Genomic DNA, 19,413 nt, shown 5'->3' on the forward strand with positions numbered 1-19,413 from the left:
AAGGATAATCAATATGTAAAGTGGTGCTTATAATAATATTGTACAGTACATTGTTTGGTGGACTCCTGCTGAAGGATAATCAATATGTAAAGTGGTGCTTATAATAATATTGTACAGTACATTGTTTTGTTGGACTCCTTTATCTTAAGCAACGTTGTTTTAATTTGGTTACCAGAAGAAACATATTGTTAATTATTGACAGCTATAAGTTTCTATTGATGAAAGAAATATGTTCATCTACAAATGTGTAACCATACTCGTTATAGATTCATACATCGTACTTTTTTGACTGGTTTGATTATTTTACGACCTAACATTTAAAATTTAGCATTTGTTTGCATAACACTTATTTGCTTGCTTGCCTTCTTTTTCTCTCCTGCATTTTAGACTAAACTTTGTCGATTTTAGAAACTTCTAGATTAGAGAAACTAACTTGCTCAGAAAAATACACAGTTATATTTATCTCAAAGTTGTATTTTAAGCTGTTGAAATAAATTATTGTTTTAATGTTAAGCTATTGACATATATATAATATACATACGTACGAATATTATGGATGTTTTCTTTGCATACCTGGATTTATTTATACTTTTATCATCAAAACCTGATGCTCTCTACTGATCTATCCAGAGAAGTGATGTAGTTTCCGTTTTCGTAGATTTTGTCTTTTATCCTCATCTTTTTTTTAAGAATTAATTTTATGTCGTAGTTTGTTTAAATATCATCAGCAAGTTTGTCCAATAACTCGTTGGAAAGATTGTGTTACAGCAATTATTCGTCCCTGCCTCTCTGACTTCAACATAATACACTTCCTCACTACGCTGTTTACACTTTCACTACAAAAAGATCTATTTTTAAATGAACATATACTAAAAGACAAAATTTATAACTTGGAAAGCTGCAGTGACACACATACCCTTGATTTGTTAGTGAAATTCGCGTTTACATTGACGTTTTTTAGTAATCTAAGTGTACTTTAATATGTTATAGTTAGATACGTGAGCAGTTAAGAGAAAGAAAATATCCAACTTTTAGGAGTTTCATCCAGTCATTGTTACCGTTGCCTCACATCACCGTCATTTTCAAGACAGTTGAGCTCTGTAAATACGTTGCGAAGCCCAAGAAAAGACACCAGTAGATATGTGTAAGTACGTACTTACTTTTTACAATACAAATGTCAGTAACTTGCTTTTGAAAGAATTCTATCAGTTTCAATTTTCACCAACATTTATACCAAAATGGTAAATTTTAGTCAAATTCCATTTTAAAAGGTACCTAAAAGGAAAGACTAAAACTTTTCTAGGTTACGACTCCAGTTAAATATTTCAACCAATCTGCTGCTGTTTGCGGTAATTGTTAAATTGTCTGACCATATGAAAATCAAAAAACTGTGACATTCACCGTCTCAGAAATTTGACTCATAAAGAAGTGTAATAGTTCGTTGAAAGGAAAACTTTCTCCATATGCAAATGATGCCTAAATTGCTGAAAATTGTCTCTGTAAAATGCAAACACCATTAAGAAACTGATGCCTAGGTGTGAAATTGCATTATAATATTTTCAGGATTTTTACCCATTTTAATATAAACCTTACATCCGGTAACCAAAAAACGAAGAGGACTTATTTGCGACAAGTTATAGACTGGTAACAAACTGGTAAATTTGATACACAATATATGTTAAACAATGTTGAAATTTCGAGGGACGCTAGGGATATAGAATGAACTTAGATTTACTCTTGAGATACAATCATGCATCTACTCGACCCAGGGACAAGCACATAGTAAAGTTTTACTGGGTCTAGTACATTTTTACCTGGTTTGAACGAGTAGTTTTCCTGAGCAATTTGGGGCAATTATTTTTTAAATTCATTTCATATATCAGTTTATTTTTTTACAATATAAGGTAAATACCTTTTTCTTTAATATTTATATGCCTGTTTGTTTCTATTCCACCATGTAAAGTACCTTTTCTCTCTTTCCTTCGTCCATATCAGTGTCATTTGTACACCTTAAGAAGAGCTGGTCTAGCTCGAAATACTGGACTATTGTTAGTACCTACTCCATTGGCAATATCTGTGTCAGTATTATATATATATATATATATATATATATATATATATATATATATATATATATATATATATATATATATATTCGTATATGTTGTCTTTAGATAGATTCGAAATATATTTTATTAATGTACATGAAAACTAGTATGTTGGTGCAAATTACCTTAGTAAAATTCTCTGTAAAACGTACTGGAGTTTATACCATTTCTAATGCAACCGTGGCCATATGATTGATCAACTTCTTGTAATATGGTGCTACGAACACCACTGAGGCCCAATAAAAACGTTTGTATGGTACTGATTCCCAACCGGCCATATTCTTTTCCTGCGGACCGTACATATTTTTGGTGTGGGGCGAGTGGGATTTGAAAAAAAACAACTCAATAAGTTCAGGAAGTATTTTCTAGATTATGCTTTGTTTAAATCCGTCCAGACCCATACAGTTTGTACCGAATTGCTTTCCGTAATTTGTTATCAGTGTAACCAGAACCGTACATATTTTTATTTGACCTTATCACCTTTAAACTGAACTATAATAGGATATTTGCTTGGAATGGCAATTTTTACATTAAACAAGTTTTCTTTGTTAGTAAGAAAATGTGGTTCAACACGTGTATAAGATAAATGAAGATTATTTGTTTCCAGAATTTATAAATATGTTTGGAAGACTATTAATTACTTTCTCGTCTTTGTTTTCCACCTTCATCAAATCTCCATCAACGGCTTGGCAGTAGGCTCTAGCGTCAGACCATGAGTTTGGAGGCGCATCGAAAAACTTGTAGCATTTCTTTCCTGCCCTGTTCCACAATCCACAACCCATGTTGGTTATCTCGTAGGCTAAAATGTTAACATTCTTGGGTTAATATATTCAGATTTGTGAGTTTAGGAAAGAAGGCATATTGCAATCAATATTTTGTTTGACTGCAGCTATATAATACTTTCGATATATAGTTGAAGGAAAAAAGAAAAGGAAAAAAGCTTTTGTTCGCGAACAAAATTCAGATTCATTGTAAACTTTCCCAAAATCTTGGCCTGGCGAACGTTTTTACTTAGCCACCTCTCTGCCTTCTTTGACATCGCCAATACGATAATCACTATTACACTAGCAGTAGTAGTAGTAGTAGTAGTAGTAGTAGTAGTAGCGTCCTGAGCATAGGGATCAATAAATTAATTAAAAATAATCATTAGTTTTGCAAAATGCTCCGAAGAACAAGAGAATAAGACAAAAGTCTCTTAGAGATTTTAAACAATAACTTCTGCAGGAATAATTCAGATAAATCCATTATGGCAACAACATACCTACATTCTGAGGCTTTTTGCAGATAAAATTGTGGTTCGAGTTACAATTCTGATCACTAAAATTCCCATTCATCCTTATCATGGCACAGCTCTCAATTCCGCCGACATTGTCTGGTTCTGTCACCCATGAACTGAAGAATATATTAGTGGTTTAAACATATTTCATTGCAAACAGTGAAACTGGAAAAATGTTCTTATAACTTTGAATTGCTTTCCCATATAAAATTATTTCATTGACAAATAGATACTTGTCTTCTACAAACAGGATTAAACCTCTCTGTTTTATGAAATAAAAATGAAAAGAAAGATTAAAAATTCAACAAAGAGGTTGTCTGCACGAGATTAAACCCTTTCAGTATAAACTGTCCAAATATTCGAATCCTTTTCATCTTGTAGGAGCTAAAAATAAAATTGTCTGTCTAGCTTATGGTGTTTTAATTTGATTGTATTTTCCGCTGACATTTATCCGCACCAGTCAAAATCCAGCTAGTGAACCAGGGAAAGTGCTTAGAAAATAGCAAAAGATTGGTATTTTGTCATATACCTGTTTTAATAATGAATTTTTCTTTAACTACACTTATATAGAGATTTAAGTAAATGAATTTCCGTTCTAAAGATGATATTAAAAGAAAATATGACCGGCTAATCATTTTAAAATTCATTTTAAAATTTGATACACATTGTTGCTTTTTAATACCGGGCATTCACTCTAAGCGCATAATTTCGCATTCAAACCTGATTGCAATCACACTGAGCGAGATACCCGCATCATCTGGTACAAACTAGATGCTTAGATAAAAATGATTCATGCCAGTATATGCTTTTCTGGATTCTACTTAAATAGCACACGAACTCTTTGTTGAAATTTCGGGATTAACATTTTTTTTTTTACATAGAAAAATTCGCCCTTGTTTAAAATGCGAAATTAAGTAGTAGAACCTAAAGTCGTCGCGTTGAAAATTAAATTTAAACGTTACGATAACTCTCGTTTTATACACATCTCTCTCTCTTTCAAAAGATAAATAGATGAAGAATATTGTGAGTTATTGCTTATATTATAAAGATGCAGGTCTTATTCGATTGTGCGCTAGGAGTAAAATACTAACTGCGAAGGTGTTTTTTTTCCCCACAATATCTCGAGTCAGTTTTAGTACTTAAATATGTTTTTTGCAACATATTTGTATCAGCATTCCTGTGCTTGATAATAAATAAATAAATACAAACGTTGAAAGTGTTCAAAAGCTAATGCATGGGTTTTATTTTGTACTTACATATAATTATTATTAATAGGTTGTCCATTAACCCATTGCCATGTATTCTGCATGTATTTCAGGCCTACCCAGTGTAACTTGCTGCTGACTGTTAGATATGGTAACTCTCCGGTGAGAAAGGTCTAAAATTAAAAAAATAAAAAGTCTAAATACTATTTTGTAGATATTTCGAAGAGTTCTACTTGTTGTAATTATCTGTTAAATTGAATGAAAGATATAAATTAAAAAAGGTTACGGGGGTAAAGTCATTAACACTGACCTATTGGAACAAACCTTTATATAATGCAGTCTAATTTCTTCTGAGAAATTTCAATTTAAGCAATACATAATTGGGGATGGTAGGTTGGTGGGTAACAATTCGTAGAAAGCTACCAATTGTGCACATATTGATGGACAATGATCGCTTGTTACTGTATTGTGGATGATCCCATGGGCTTTGGCTGTTCCTTAATTTGAAATTATTTTATTTATGACACTTCTCAAATTAATAGATCTTTCATCAGAGTTAGAAATGGAAGAAAGGACAAAAACAAATATTTGGTTTGAAAATCATTCACCTGGATCATGTCTTTTTAACGCTGGAAATAATAAGGGAAAACAATGCTGTTCATTGGTGGGAACTAAAACAATTATAATTAGAAATGTTTAACCAAGCTTTTAGAATAATCATTTTGATTTCTTACAACCACATCATATGCCACAGAAGACTAGACGTTATGATATCGTAACACCATGTGCCTTTCTTGCATGCTTTGACAATATTTTGCAACAATAGTTAAAAGTGCCCTGTAATGTATTTCTCGAGACTCGTTAATGTACCTCATATTTAACAAGATCCATGGAGTCATGAAGTTGAAACTTGATTAAACGCTATGGATGAATGCCATTCGTTTCACTACGGCCGTTAATGCAGGGTATAGCCCATTAACAGGCTTCGTGATTTTCGTGAATTCTGTAAAATATTATGTGCAATTCTTACATGGCTGCATTTGCATTTCCATCTATGATGCTTGCTGAATGTTCAGAGACAAATTCCTCTCTGCCAGCCATACAAGAAAATGAAATTTGTATTAAAAAATCTAAATTTGAGGAAGGTCTGTTTTTTAAATACAAACATATTGTAACCAGTGCTCAAACCCTGGTACGCTATGCTGCGTAGTAGCTTACCACACCGCTGTCCTTTCTTGGATACATTACTGCAAAATACCGCGTAACAGTCAAAAAGTGCAGCAACATAATATTTGCAAAGAAAACTGTACATTTAAAAATGTATATTAGAAAAGTAATTTCAGTGACTGTTTGTCCCACGGCTGTAATGTTGATGTCACAAAAGTTAACTGTAATGAAATCGGAAAGTGAGGTTTAAAACGGAGCTGTAAGTCTACTGGCCAGAGACGAAAAGTTTCAAAGTTTCATGGCCCTATCACAAGTTAGTGTGTTGCACGGTTAAGCTATTAACTTCAAATAGTTTATGATGTAAAGCAGCAACAAACAAAACCATACAATATTTATGGTGACTTTTGCCTTGAGGACAGGATTCCGAACGTGGAATGTGTTTTATGTGTTATTTGGATTTTTAAAGTAGCGTTAAAACAAAATTCAGTCATATCGCAACATTGACTGCAGTATGGCCGTTTATAGTGATGTCTAGCTCTGGGGTATCATGCCGCAGACATGTAGCATAATGTCCCATCCAGTCACACTTTCTTGACAAAGGCTAACCAGTCATAACAGTAACCTCTTAATGCTGAGCGCCAAGCGAAGCAGCTGTTAGTACCATTTTTTTAAATACAAAAAGTCTTTGGTATGCAAAAATATGCTTTAGTTACAATATAATAGTACGCAAAAATTTCACCAATTTTCCTCAAACAGCTCATAAGTAGGAAGGCAGAATGGAAACAATTGTAACCAAAATCTAAAAAAAAATTGCTTTTAATTTTGACCTTGAGGATAGGACACTAGTTTTGTGCGCAACACCATCAAGCGGTGAAATATAGTTTTACCAGGTTTCAAATATTAACTCAGATAGCTCTAACATTATAAGGCGAAACGTAAAGTGTGATGAAAACGTAAAATACTGAGTGATGACTTTGAAGGTAGCCCCAACCCCCAGTTGGTACACGACACACATTGTGATCATGATGTATACGTGTACAAAGTTTAATTTCTTAATCACAAACTGCTTGAAAATTATATAGCGGAAATGGAAGTGTGATAGATGGACGAAAATGCGAATATTGTCCGCCGCGTTCACTTAATGCGGGTAACAAAAAGCATTCACATTGGTAAATTTATCGGTGCTGATCGGAAAGTTTATCAATGATTCACGATACGATGAACATACTGTGTCGTTATTGCCATTGATGGAGATCAGATCCCCTCCAGTAAAACCAGCGGCCATGGCCAACGTGTTGCATCTTTGTCTGGCTTGATCCCACGTGATCGTCTCTTGCGGCTGTGTCACGTTGGCGATCCAATAGCATTTTATGTCACTATTTAGCCAGCCTCTTCCAACACATCCACCATCTGGAAAAGTTTGGAATAAAACTCATAAGTACTATCTGATCTCTCAGCGCTAAACACAAACACAAAACGCCTGTACGAGTATGTAGGTAGGCATTTGAACATTGTTGTTATCTTGAGCACTTGATCTGGAGATTTTTTGGGACCGGAAATAAGAAAAACACGTACAAATACGCTAACATGTCTTCTAGTATGAAAGCTACACCTGCTTACAACAATGTTTCTAAAATCACGATCCAGCTGCAAAAAGGGGGTGAAATTTCAAATGAAGGACTCGTTATGAACACTTTCTTTGTGTGAAAAGTTTTGACCTGAAAATACAAAATATTTGTACAAGTGTGAAGGTAAACACAATAGGGCAATAAAATATACATAAGCATACAAATAAATTGCATACATCATTATTTCATTTTATAAATGCGGTGAAATTACACTACACATCTCAGATCTATGGAAAACGTTATGAGATATATTTGTATGACTTCACTAAGTTGACAGACACATGCTAAACACTGAAATCCCTTGACTATCCTAGGATTTTAAGTTCTACTTGTAGGTGTTTGGCGGAGACCAGGTTGTACACATCAGTCACAGACGTGTAATACATATCATTTGAAGGCATTTTTGTCTACGTTAAGAAAACGTTTGTTGTTGTGCTCTATGGCGATCATGTAAACCCTGTATCTATTACCTATTCTTTCTACCAAGAGTTTACAGTGTCAGTCCCATAAAGCGGTATTGAAATTTTATACGGTAATTACTTTTCGATGGTTGCAAAGAAACCAGTCTAACCTGATTTTCTAGTAAATCTGATGATGGATGTATTTGTACGACCTACAAAAAATGGCTAGGCTTTGATATCACATATTTTAGGGCGTTATTCGTTGCGGAATTATTATTATTATTATTATTATTATTATTATTATTATTGTTATTATTATTATTGCTTTTAGCTCAATTTATTCCAAGCAACTCTACGTAAAGTCATTATACTTGATAGCTGTATTTGTGTAAAAGAGTTAAATAATTACTAGGTCAATGTGACCTACTATAAAGCTTCAGTAATTGCGTAAAGCTTTATACATTATGCTTCATTCTTCTGGAACTATTTATTGTCATTATATCGTGCAGTATTATATGACAGTACTATTGCATATGACCTCGAAATCTGTTATGCAGCAATATATGATAGTACTATTGCATATGACCTCGAAATCTGTTACGCAGTATTATATGACAGTACTATTGCATATGACCTCGAAATCTGTTACGCAGTATTATATGACAGTACTACTGCATATGACCTCGAAATCTGTTATGCAGCAATATATGACAAAGTAATTGCATATGGCCTCAAAAACCTGTACTACATCAGATTAATTGTTATGTCTTCTATCTGACAAAACAAGTTACACTTAAAGGTGCTTCAAAATAGTGCAATCGTCATAATTGGTCTCTCAGTTATTAAACCAATCTTCGTTTCCTTCACATAATCAAAGTTCTGCGCATGACAAAATTGCAAATCACGTGCACGATTCTTACTGCACAACGTTAGCCTTTATAGAGACATATTGGATCCCCGAAGACTTACGTTGCCGTTGACCTTTCATAATAGACATTCGTTAAGTGTGAACCTTCTTGTCTCAATCCATTATCCAATGTAAAATCAATATTATGCGTTGAAATATGAGAATTAAGCAAAGTCTTTGTATGTTCTGCAGCTCTAAAGGTATCTTTACATGTATGAAACTTTTAGAACCTTTTCTGATTATACCCTTTGGATCCTAATGTTCCACTTTTAACATTTTGTGTGACTGCAATGTCTGTATCTTCATCATAATTACCAAGTGAAGAAAAATCGTTTAATTTTAACTACTTTAAATACAATTGTAAATAGGGATGCAAAACGGTACAGAGGCTGAGTCACAAGCCAACAAAGTATCTGCAGAGGGAAGTTACTGACATAACAATGGTGGTAGTGACTGGCATATGGTATAAACTAGGGTATGTAACCCTGCAGGTCTAATACATTCATGAGCGTTCCAGTAGGTATTCGTAATTCGTTTGTGTAAGCCATTATAGAAAGTATTTTAACGGAGGCACTAAAATGTCAGGATCAGAGAACTATGAAATTCAGCCTTCTCTCATCTCCACGCTCTGCGTAAAGTTGAATCTGAGGGTCTGCTAAGGTCTTCTGTGTTCTTAATTTATTTTAGGTATGTTGACATGTTCTTGCTTTACAAAAGTTTCAGAAATGTATATTTAATTGTTCAGAAATGAGTAGTTTTTTAAACACAAAGAACTTGAAATACTTTGTTTGCGGAAAATAAATAAACATCTTCGGGTGTTTCGCCTCGCGACCAGATGTGACTTAATCTTTCTTGCATCCTAATCCCATACTTACCTATGTGCTCTTTTTTCTCCCCCATTTTTCAGAATCGTGGGTTATATTATCGGTCAAAAGTACTACTTCAGGGTATGCAAAGTCAACCCATTTTAAAAGATCCTCCAAGAAGTCACCAGGAAGAGCACCAAAAGAGTATTACCTTTTATGTCTAGTGATTGTGTTGCATTATATTAACATTCTCAGCCTTTTCAAAATCTGGAAGCACAGTATGTATGTTTGCTAACTCATCCAGCTTGTAACTTGAACCCCACGAACACTTCGATTAAATTGCTTCCTGGTAATCAGGTCATTTGCATCTGAATCCACATGAAGGTCCATCTGAGCACCATCTTCAAACAGATTTCCTGTCGATGTCATGTAACAACAGCAGATCGCACAAACTCCTATTGGGGTAATCCGACGAGTCTAGATCTCATCAGTGATGCGCATCATACATGTTAAAGGATGGGACGAGACTGCAAATCCGAGATATTCCGATCTACAACACATTTTCTATTTTTTTCACGCTAGTGGAACTCATTCAGTGATGCGCATCATACATGTTAAAGGATGGGACGAAACTGCAAATCCGAGATAATCCGATCTACAACTCATTTTCTATTTCTTCACGCTAGTGGAACTCCGTGACCTTGTCGCTTGGATTAGCACCAGTTGTTTTTAAGACATTGTTCCACCGCTACGTGAATATTAAACTTTAATATGTTGCTATTTTTTAAAGTTAAGGTGTATTTGTTTTAATCCAGCTATAAGGTTGTGTATTTTGTTGAAGCACAGTTGATAACGTTTATTACAGAATGCTTCACGTATCGAGACTAATGTATATGACTGATATTAATAAAATGTTACTTAGCAACAACAAAAAATTATAATTTGAAGGAAGAAAATGACAATTATGAACGAAATTGTATATACAAAAGATATAATTAAAATCTTCCCAGTGAAATGTGCGCTTTGCTCAGATCATAAACAAAAATTAGATTCTAAATGAATCCGGCTTTCATAAAATAACAAGGCCATCTTGTTTAACCAAAACATTTTGTATTTGTTACCGATACCAATTTATGCCGCTAGACGAAACGTTAACTTATAACTAAACCTTGTTACTTCTAAATTCTACAACAAAATTCATCTTAATGTATAGTTTATGAGCTTTGGAATAATGTATGTAATTGGTGTGTGACTCGTGGATGCATTAAAATCGGAATCTAGATGCCTTTCCCCCGTTGCCACCCGTTTGCCCAATATTTTTCACAAAAGTGACTTACCAGCCATAGGTGCCTCACAGATGTAACTCTGTCTAGAATTACAGTTGGTGTCCTCTATTTTACCCTGTATGTTAACTCCTGCACAATTAGATATACCGTCATTCTGAGGTGACGTGTTCCAGAATCTAAATAAATAAATAATTAACATCGCTACATATAAAACTAATTTGCGTGGACAAGTCTATTTTTTTTAAAAACAGTGGTGATGTAGTTCTCCGTCTTCGATAAGCTCTGAGTAATTCCGCTAATTTAGGTGACTTCGAGAGTTACATCAGCTTAAACACATGCATACAAGAGTTACACATTTTAATTTGTTCAATACTTGCTTAGAAGTATTATTTCAAAATATTAAAATTAAACATTACACATAATGGATGAAGACGATACATTTTATTTTGACTGAGAACTGACTCTTCTAAATACAGGTAAAGGACAATGAACAGTGTCTGGTTGTTTGCATCGATTGCATCCATCTGATTTGAAACGCAAACAAGATGACAATGTTAGGAGTCTCTGGTGACGATGACAATATTAGTAGTCACCTGGCGACAAAAACGAATTAGAAATTATAAACTGAAGAATAAAAAAGTTTTGTGTATGTTTATATCATCGATACTTTGAGTTTTTAAAATCGGTATAGGAGTTCAAAAATAAGAAGAGGGTAAGCGAATAATAACATTAATACTCGTTTTCGTATACTAAATGACACTTAAAGGGTTTTATTGTGAATATTTATGAGTCTTTTCAGTCTCTTTTATAACAAGCGAGGAGTTTTATGCACACGACGAAGTGTTTGACTTTTTGAAAGTAAGAGCTTATAATGAACCTTAGTGAGGTAATATTTTTTAATTTGACATCTTTAATAAATCTGTGTAAATTTCATTCAAAAGCGAGCGAAGAAAGAAAGATATTCCATGTTTCTAAAACAATAAAGCCTCATCATTTAATAAGACCGGAAATGAGTTTTCGGTTTTTTACTTCCACATTTAGTTTCCTAAACAAAATAGGTAAATTCTATATTTGGTCGGCGCATTCGACGAGACTTTCCAGTTTCTATTTCTATCACAGTCTTTTGGTCAGTTTCAGCTTGGATATTGCAGTATTCATATATGGCTTGGATATTGCAGTATTCATATATTGCTTGTTACATCATGGTGCAAGCAAGTGCAATGATCATTGGGGATGTCGGGTTGGAAGTGGTCTGCTTACATTAAATTATCTGCTGGGAACTCGTTACTCCCCCATCTCCAGTGAGAATTTCCTTGCATGCTGCTTCCATCTGGCGGGAGATCATTTAAATCTGTCCAGTAACCGTCAGACGGCATATTGCTTACATAGCTCAGAAACCACTTCTGCGACAAAGAGTTAAAGACGATTAAGGCGGATTATAAATTCCGCATGACTTACATTACTTTTCTAGGCAAATACAATCTAACACACACATACGCACATTTACACACATTCACACACATACGCACGCATATATATATATATATATATATATATATATATATATATATATATATATATATATATATATACTCTGCATCCCTTGATATACCACGAAATGTATACATTTTGAAAGGAAAAAGAGGTTTGAAGAGTTTATTTTAATAAACAATGTATACAGCGAGTAGCATATCAGCGATATAGTGTACATACTATACATATATTTTATTTATATCACATACAAATACACATACTTACATTTCCAATCAGTTACGATTGACTAGAGGCAACTGTGTATTGACAGAGACAATAAACTCTGCACTTCCCTGCCCAATCCGTCCGCTAAAAAATGTAGTTCTTTTACCTTGCGCAGCTAATCACAATCTTCTTTGCGAATTGACACATTGTTTCTTTATTTGTTGACTTATATTTTCAATCTTACTGATTAAACAAATATAAAAGACATTTATGATTTAAGAATGAAAGACGGTTTCAATATAAAAAAGTGGAGCCTAGTTTCCTTTCAATAACAGTTTTATAAATCTCGTGATATATCAATGATACAGGGTGTATATATATGTATATATATATATATATATATATATATATATATATATATATATATATATATATATATATATATATATATATATATATTGCACCCTACTCTGCCAAAAACAACAGGTTTTGTCATTAACTGAATTCTTCACGGTATCCATCTCTTCTCTTAGCACAATTTTGAACGCTTCCTAGAGAAAGTCGTTATGCTCCAATGCATATTAAAAAAATGTTTAAATAACGTCATAATGGACTAATTATTTTGAAATATAATTCACCTCATGTAAGTAAACGCAGTTTCGGATAATGTTCAACGACTATCAGAACGCTGCAGAGAGTACGTCACAATTTACCACGAGGAAGGGAACTAACTTCTTCACAAATTACATTTGTGGGTCAGGAAAGACTGTGTTTAAGATTTGATTATTTCTGTGCATATGAAGGTATATGTAAATGATAAATATTTAATAAAAAAATAACTTCGTCAGAATAACTTTGAATTTTTTCTTGAAAGTAATGAATCGAATACAAACAATACATTTTTTGTGAAACTGATAACTATCGTTGTATTCGGTAATATCGTGAACGGTGTCTGATACTGCATCTAAAATATATCAGTGCAGACTGCTTGAAAAAAATGGAACAAAGTTCCTGTTGCACGAGCTTTATTACACTGGTCAACAGTGAAATCATTACTGACTTGAAAAGGCCCTAATCTGTAGTATTTTGGTGTGCCGAACACGAATATAACCGTGAAAAATTTGTATTGGCTCTCGTTTTGAAGATATTCATATACCTCATTTTCTATGTTTCACTGTGTAAATTTCTCCAGTAGGACTGCAGCAACATCCGGAATAATGATGTAACATTGCATAATACCATCATGCTCACATCATCCACAGTTGATTGCATCATTTTCTGATGCAATGCAATACTAATGCCATGCGGCTGCTGAAGTAAGTTGACGTCAGCAGTGTACTATACATGTGTAGGCCTATTATACTAATGCCAGGCGGCTGCTGAAGCTGACGTAAGCAGTGTACTATATAAAGCCCAATCAGATAGGTTCAGCATTTAAAATATTTTAGACGTTGTGCGAGACAGTTCAAGCTACTGTTACATAAAACTTATTATTTTATCCATTTACGTACAATAAAGAACAGTAATGCCTCGAAAGTGTGTTAATACCGCGGACAATTTTTGCTATATTTGTGGGGAAGTGACATTTGCCAACCAGAAGAAAAGTATCAATTCTCAAGTGAAGAAGGCATATCATCTTTACTTCGGATGCAAGGTTGGTGACCAAGACAAGCCTTGGGCTCCGCATATATGCTGTGCTACATGTACAACACAGCTTTCACAGTGGTTGAATTGCAAAAGGTCATCAATGCCGTTTGCAGTCCCAATGGTGTGGAGAGAGCCAAGCAACCACCTAAATGACTGTTACTTCTGCTTGGTTCCTCCTCTTTCCGGCGGAATAACGAAGCGAAAGAAGTCGAGAATAGTCTACCCAAACATTCCGTCTGCATTGAGACCAGTTCCACATGGTGAGGGACTTCCTATTCCAGAACCTCCTGCAGAATATTCTCTTGATTCATCTGACGAAGACAAAGGTGAGTCGACCTGTTCTTCTCCTGGTCCATCAGCATGCAGTGATCCAGATTTTCACTGTGGTGCATCATCAACCCCACACAGAATAACACAGGAAGAACTAAATGACCTGATTCGTGATTTGGACTTATCAAAGAACAAGGCAGAATTGCTAGGATCAAGACTCCAACAATGGAATCTTCTAGAAGAAGATGTCACAATTACTGCATATCGAAAGCGCCACCAGCAATTGGAGCCTTTCTTCAGAAAGGAAAGTAATCTGATATTCTGTTCCGATATTGAGGGCCTCATGAATGCTTTAAAAATCACTCATGACCCACAAGAATGGAGACTATTTGTGGACTCTTCGAAACTGAGTCTCAAGGCTGTGCTTTTGCACAATGGAAACATTTTTCCATCTATTCCAGTAGCGTATGCTGTCCACATGAAAGAGACATACGATAACTTAAGGCAGCTACTGAATTCCATTGAGTATAACAAGTACAGCTGGCACCTCTGTGGTGATTTGAAGGTAGTTGCCCTTTTAATGGGACTGCAGCAAGGATATACAAAATACATGTGTTTCTTATGCGAGTGGGATAGCCGAGCAAGGGAAATGCACTACATGAGGAAGGAATGGACTCACAGGCAGAATGTAGCCATTGGAGAGAAGAATATCCAACACCCAGCTCTGGTTGAGGCTCAGAAAATCTTGCTACCACCCCTTCACATCAAACTAGGTTTGATGAAGAACTTCGTGAAAGCCATTGACCGGACTTTGCCAGCATTCCGATACCTGCATGAAAAATTCCCTCGACTCAGCGAAGCAAAGATTAAAGAGGGAGTTTTTGTGGGTCCTCAGATTCGAGAGCTTTTCAAAGATGACCGGTTCAACAACTTGCTGGAAGGTGACGCGAAACAAGCATGGAATGCTTTTCGCCTAGTTTCTACAAACTTCCTCGGAAATGTTAGGGCAGAAAACTATAAGGAACTAGTAGAAGACATGTTGATGAAGTATAAGAAACTTGGCTGCAATATGTCTCTAAAGATTCACTTCCTTCATTCCCATTTGGATTTCTTTCCTAGCAACTGTGGTATTGTTAGTGATGAACACGGCGAACGTTTTCATCAAGATATCGCAACAATGGAACAAAGATACCAGGGAAAATGGTCCACTACAATGCTGGCTGACTACTGCTGGACACTCCTCAGAGATGCTCCCGAACAGCTGTACAAGAGACAGGCGAAGAAATCTAAGATGTAGTCAATGACTTGATTTTTTATAGGTAGGCTATTACAGTTGACCTTTTACTATTGGGATGCATTTCGTTATGTAAACATTAATTTCTTGCAGATTACAAAAAAACTAGAGCCAATTTTGCAATTTGACTGTCATATTCGTGTTCAGCACATAAAAATTGATAAGAATTGACTAATTTTATTTCAGTAACATGACTTTTGTAAAAATTTGTTGTCCAGTGTTACCATTGTTTCCTCTGATGATACGAACAGTCTGCAATCACGCGAGTCTTTAAAAATCAAGTCACTCGTAATGTTATAAGTTGCGCCATGGTTTTGCCTCATGGTTTCCTCTTGCAGTGGTACGCAGCTCCACTTTTGCAGCTAATTCCGATTACTTACTTTTTCAGAACTTTGTTTTAAGTTTTAAACATTTTAAGTTCTTACTTTTACAAAATAATATTCAACTAACTATTTGTTTAAAGAATAAATTATGACTGCAAATGAAAACGAAAATGCAGCGACAGTAACGTATGATCGTTTAAAGGCTCAACCCCTCTACGGTTATTCCAACTTTAGGCCAGTCTTTCCTGGTGCCAAAATATTGCCTGATCCTTGAACATACAACGGTGAACCACGTGCACACTACACTGATCGTGTTACCGGAAGGAATGATATGCAATAAGCCCATTTAAAAGAAACTCTTTTTATCCACATGCTTTCAGCCTATCTGCAGTTAATGCAGTTTCAGATGCAGAACCGGATGCCACACACACATTTTAGACCAACTGTATGAATTTTATATTAAAATACAAGATTTATATACCAGTTCATTAGAATCCTCAATCCTAAGCCGGATGGAGTTCATTCTGTTGCACTCCTCATTTGCCTCTGACCATGTAACTCTTTTGGTGTTCTGGATGTTGTAGCAATTATTATTGTCATCATTCACCCATCCTAAGTCACATCCTAATGGCACCCCGTCTGAATTGTCACCGTATACACTGATAATGGCTGAAATAATGCATCAGTACGCTTACTAAACTTCACTATACAGTATTATTACCAATTACCATTCTAATATTAGAGTCTAGCTTGGTATACACTGAGGTCTGCGCAAAGGAGGCTTAAGAATAAAGCAATAATATGACAACTAGAATTCAGAACACGTGATCTAAATACACGAATGGGATTCCAATGATTGGTCACATGATCTCTTAGAGACTAAACTTTTCAATACCATTTGTGAATATCAAAGGCAGATAGTGATTTTGAATTAACCAGCATAGCGAACACTCATATCTGATTTACCTGAACATGCTTTCACAAAACTTGATAAAGTTTGATATAATAGTCTCGTCTCATTTAAAATCCCCGGGCCCCAAATTTCATGATTCTTTAGCGCTGTCAGTATTGACCAATTTGTAATTTTATTTTCTTTGCTCATATTTTTATTCGTATAGAAGAAACGTACAACACAGAATAGCACTTTGAATTATGTTGTTTACTCATCCCTACATGATCAATTATTTACTAGTGATGATACGAGTTTAGTAAAGATAAATATACCCGGATTTTAACAGAAAATGCCAATGCCAGTGACAATCGTCCCTTGTATGAGAAATTTTTGTCCTAATGAGATACGTTATTGTATTCGACTGTAAAAGAAAGTATTACATATAAAAAGATTGAAACATCAACGTATTGTCGAATATCCCATTGCTACATAAAAACTTATAATATTTAATTTATAAAGTTTGCACTTACCCGAACATATAGAAAATATCAGAGCTAGTTTCCTGCTGGCCATCTTTCTATCGTCATATGGAGAAAGCCGATATGGTCCGACTGTACATGCTCACCTCATTGTTTTTATCAATTTAACTTGATAAAATCACGCCATACTCTCAGGTGATCGGTTTGATATGGATGTATATGTCACCATGGAGATAAACAGTAGATAGTATCGAATGATTTGCAACATATTTAAGATTTATTAGGAGTGCTCTCTACCCACGATGACGTCGCACAGAAGTTATTTCAAAGGTAAGTTTTTAAGACTATGGCATCCCCTACGTGTTTAGCAAAATTTGTATGACTGAAACTGCAGTCATCACTCTGTACATAATTTCGATGGTCACGTATGTGTATTTTGTGCAAAGAAAAACCCGAATGGAGTCTGAATAAAATAAACGTGAGTTATGTTCTCCAACTTGACTTTCAACATTAAAGTTTTCTATTGTATTTTAATGTTTTCTAGTTTCATGGTGTTTTTTTTTTGTAATCATATCATTAGATGTTTTTTTTTTATCTTATAGGTGTTGTCTAATGTTGTAAAGCGCTTAGAGCCTCTAAAAATTAGGCGCTATACAAAGTCCTCATTATTATTGATATTATTATTATTATTATTATTATTATAGAATTCATAGCTATTTTCATGTGTTCCCCATTCTGTACGGCTAAACTAACTTGTCTCAAAAGTTTGATGTGGCCCGGTTCTGAAATCGCATTAACTCCGTTGAGACCAGTTTGAAAATTTAAACGTAAATTTGTAATAGAAAAATACCATTTATAATTAGATAAGGATGGGGATGGACCTTGTCCGACTAAGGGGGGGGGGGGAGGAGGCAATTTACATCTCGTCTTGCATGCAACCGTTGCATGGTGTTAGGATAGCTTCCGTCAAATGTGATATGTAATTAATATTTCGTTTCTGTAATTCCCGTCTGTCTGAATTACGATAAAGGCATGTCAGAACTGAAACCCACGGAACATATGTATTAAACTTGAGAAAATTGGTCAGGCCACAAACAAACCAATAATACTGTCCGATATTTACATTTGGCTGGTATTTTCAGGATATCTGGATCGAAACACAAAACACTTGGAGCTACAGCCATTATGATAATCAGTAAGATCATATAATTTTTACGTAATGTTTTCTTCATATTTCCATATGTTTATAATAAGACTGAAATCGATATTGATTTGATCAAAAAATCACTAACATTGATACATTCGCTGGATTTTGTCTTGTTTTGCCAGTAAAGTCAAATAAAAAATTAAGCCCGCCAAAAAGGGGTTTCCTTTGATTCTGATTTGTAAATATGTATATAGTGCACGCATATCCATTTTTTAATTACAAGAAAGCATCATTGGATTATTTCGCATTATCACAACATCATCTGAATAAGTGAGATTAATAGGAATAAAACTGGAACGTTTCCTAGAGAAAATCTTCTTCACAGTTATATGGTTAAATTATTAACTAACCCCCATCCTAAAACAACAACAACAAAAAAGATATTTCAAGATGTACTATTGTCATATGATCTTCGCAATCCACGTTGTCTAACATCAACCGTTGACAAATTTAACTATTGGAAATGGTATCTACTGAACAACTGTCATCTGATAGGTTGAATTTGAAAGAAGAAAAAAAAAGAACAAAAACAAACTGACCCAATTCGCTGTCTTGCGTCTGGACACCTAACATGCCACTGGTTATTTGATTTCGCTTGCTATGGGCAGGGGCTTGTTCATCCGCAAGAGGGCACTTATTCAAACACTGTTTCCGCTAGCTAAAGATGCCAAAGTTTGGCGTGGAACAAAGTGTATCGAAAACTCTAGGCTCGCGAAGATGCTGGCAGGAACGGTCTTAGCAAACGCAGGGCCCGATTTGGATCGTTTTGGCGGGGCCCCCTGGATTTTGCACGACGCCCCTCCACACCCCCTCCGCAAG

The 19,413-nt window shown here is 34.9% G+C and overlaps 1 protein-coding gene across 2 annotated transcripts in view; it reads right to left on the reverse strand.

Moving 5' to 3' along the window:
• The window catches only part of LOC149795707 (macrophage mannose receptor 1-like), a 29,731-nt gene extending 12,137 nt beyond the window's left edge, over nt 1-17,594 (reverse strand). For both annotated transcript variants that reach the window (XM_089965592.1, XM_089965591.1), the window contains exons 1-8: nt 17,439-17,594; nt 16,498-16,685; nt 12,045-12,187; nt 10,836-10,960; nt 6,985-7,166; nt 4,641-4,762; nt 3,370-3,500; nt 2,750-2,907 (exon numbers count right to left, since the gene is read on the reverse strand). In XM_089965592.1, the coding sequence (XP_089821718.1) occupies nt 2,750-2,907; nt 3,370-3,500; nt 4,641-4,762; nt 6,985-7,166; nt 10,836-10,960; nt 12,045-12,187; nt 16,498-16,685; nt 17,439-17,481 (1,092 nt within the window). In that variant the 5' untranslated portion in view covers nt 17,482-17,594. The remainder of the gene's footprint in view (nt 1-2,749; nt 2,908-3,369; nt 3,501-4,640; nt 4,763-6,984; nt 7,167-10,835; nt 10,961-12,044; nt 12,188-16,497; nt 16,686-17,438) is intronic.
• Nucleotides 17,595-19,413: the final 1,819 nt, after the last annotated feature.

The sequence above is a fragment of the Sinohyriopsis cumingii genome, chromosome 7, assembly GCF_028554795.1.
Source record: "Sinohyriopsis cumingii isolate HCF-2022 chromosome 7, ASM2855479v2, whole genome shotgun sequence".
Lineage (NCBI taxonomy): Eukaryota > Metazoa > Mollusca > Bivalvia > Unionida > Unionidae > Sinohyriopsis > Sinohyriopsis cumingii.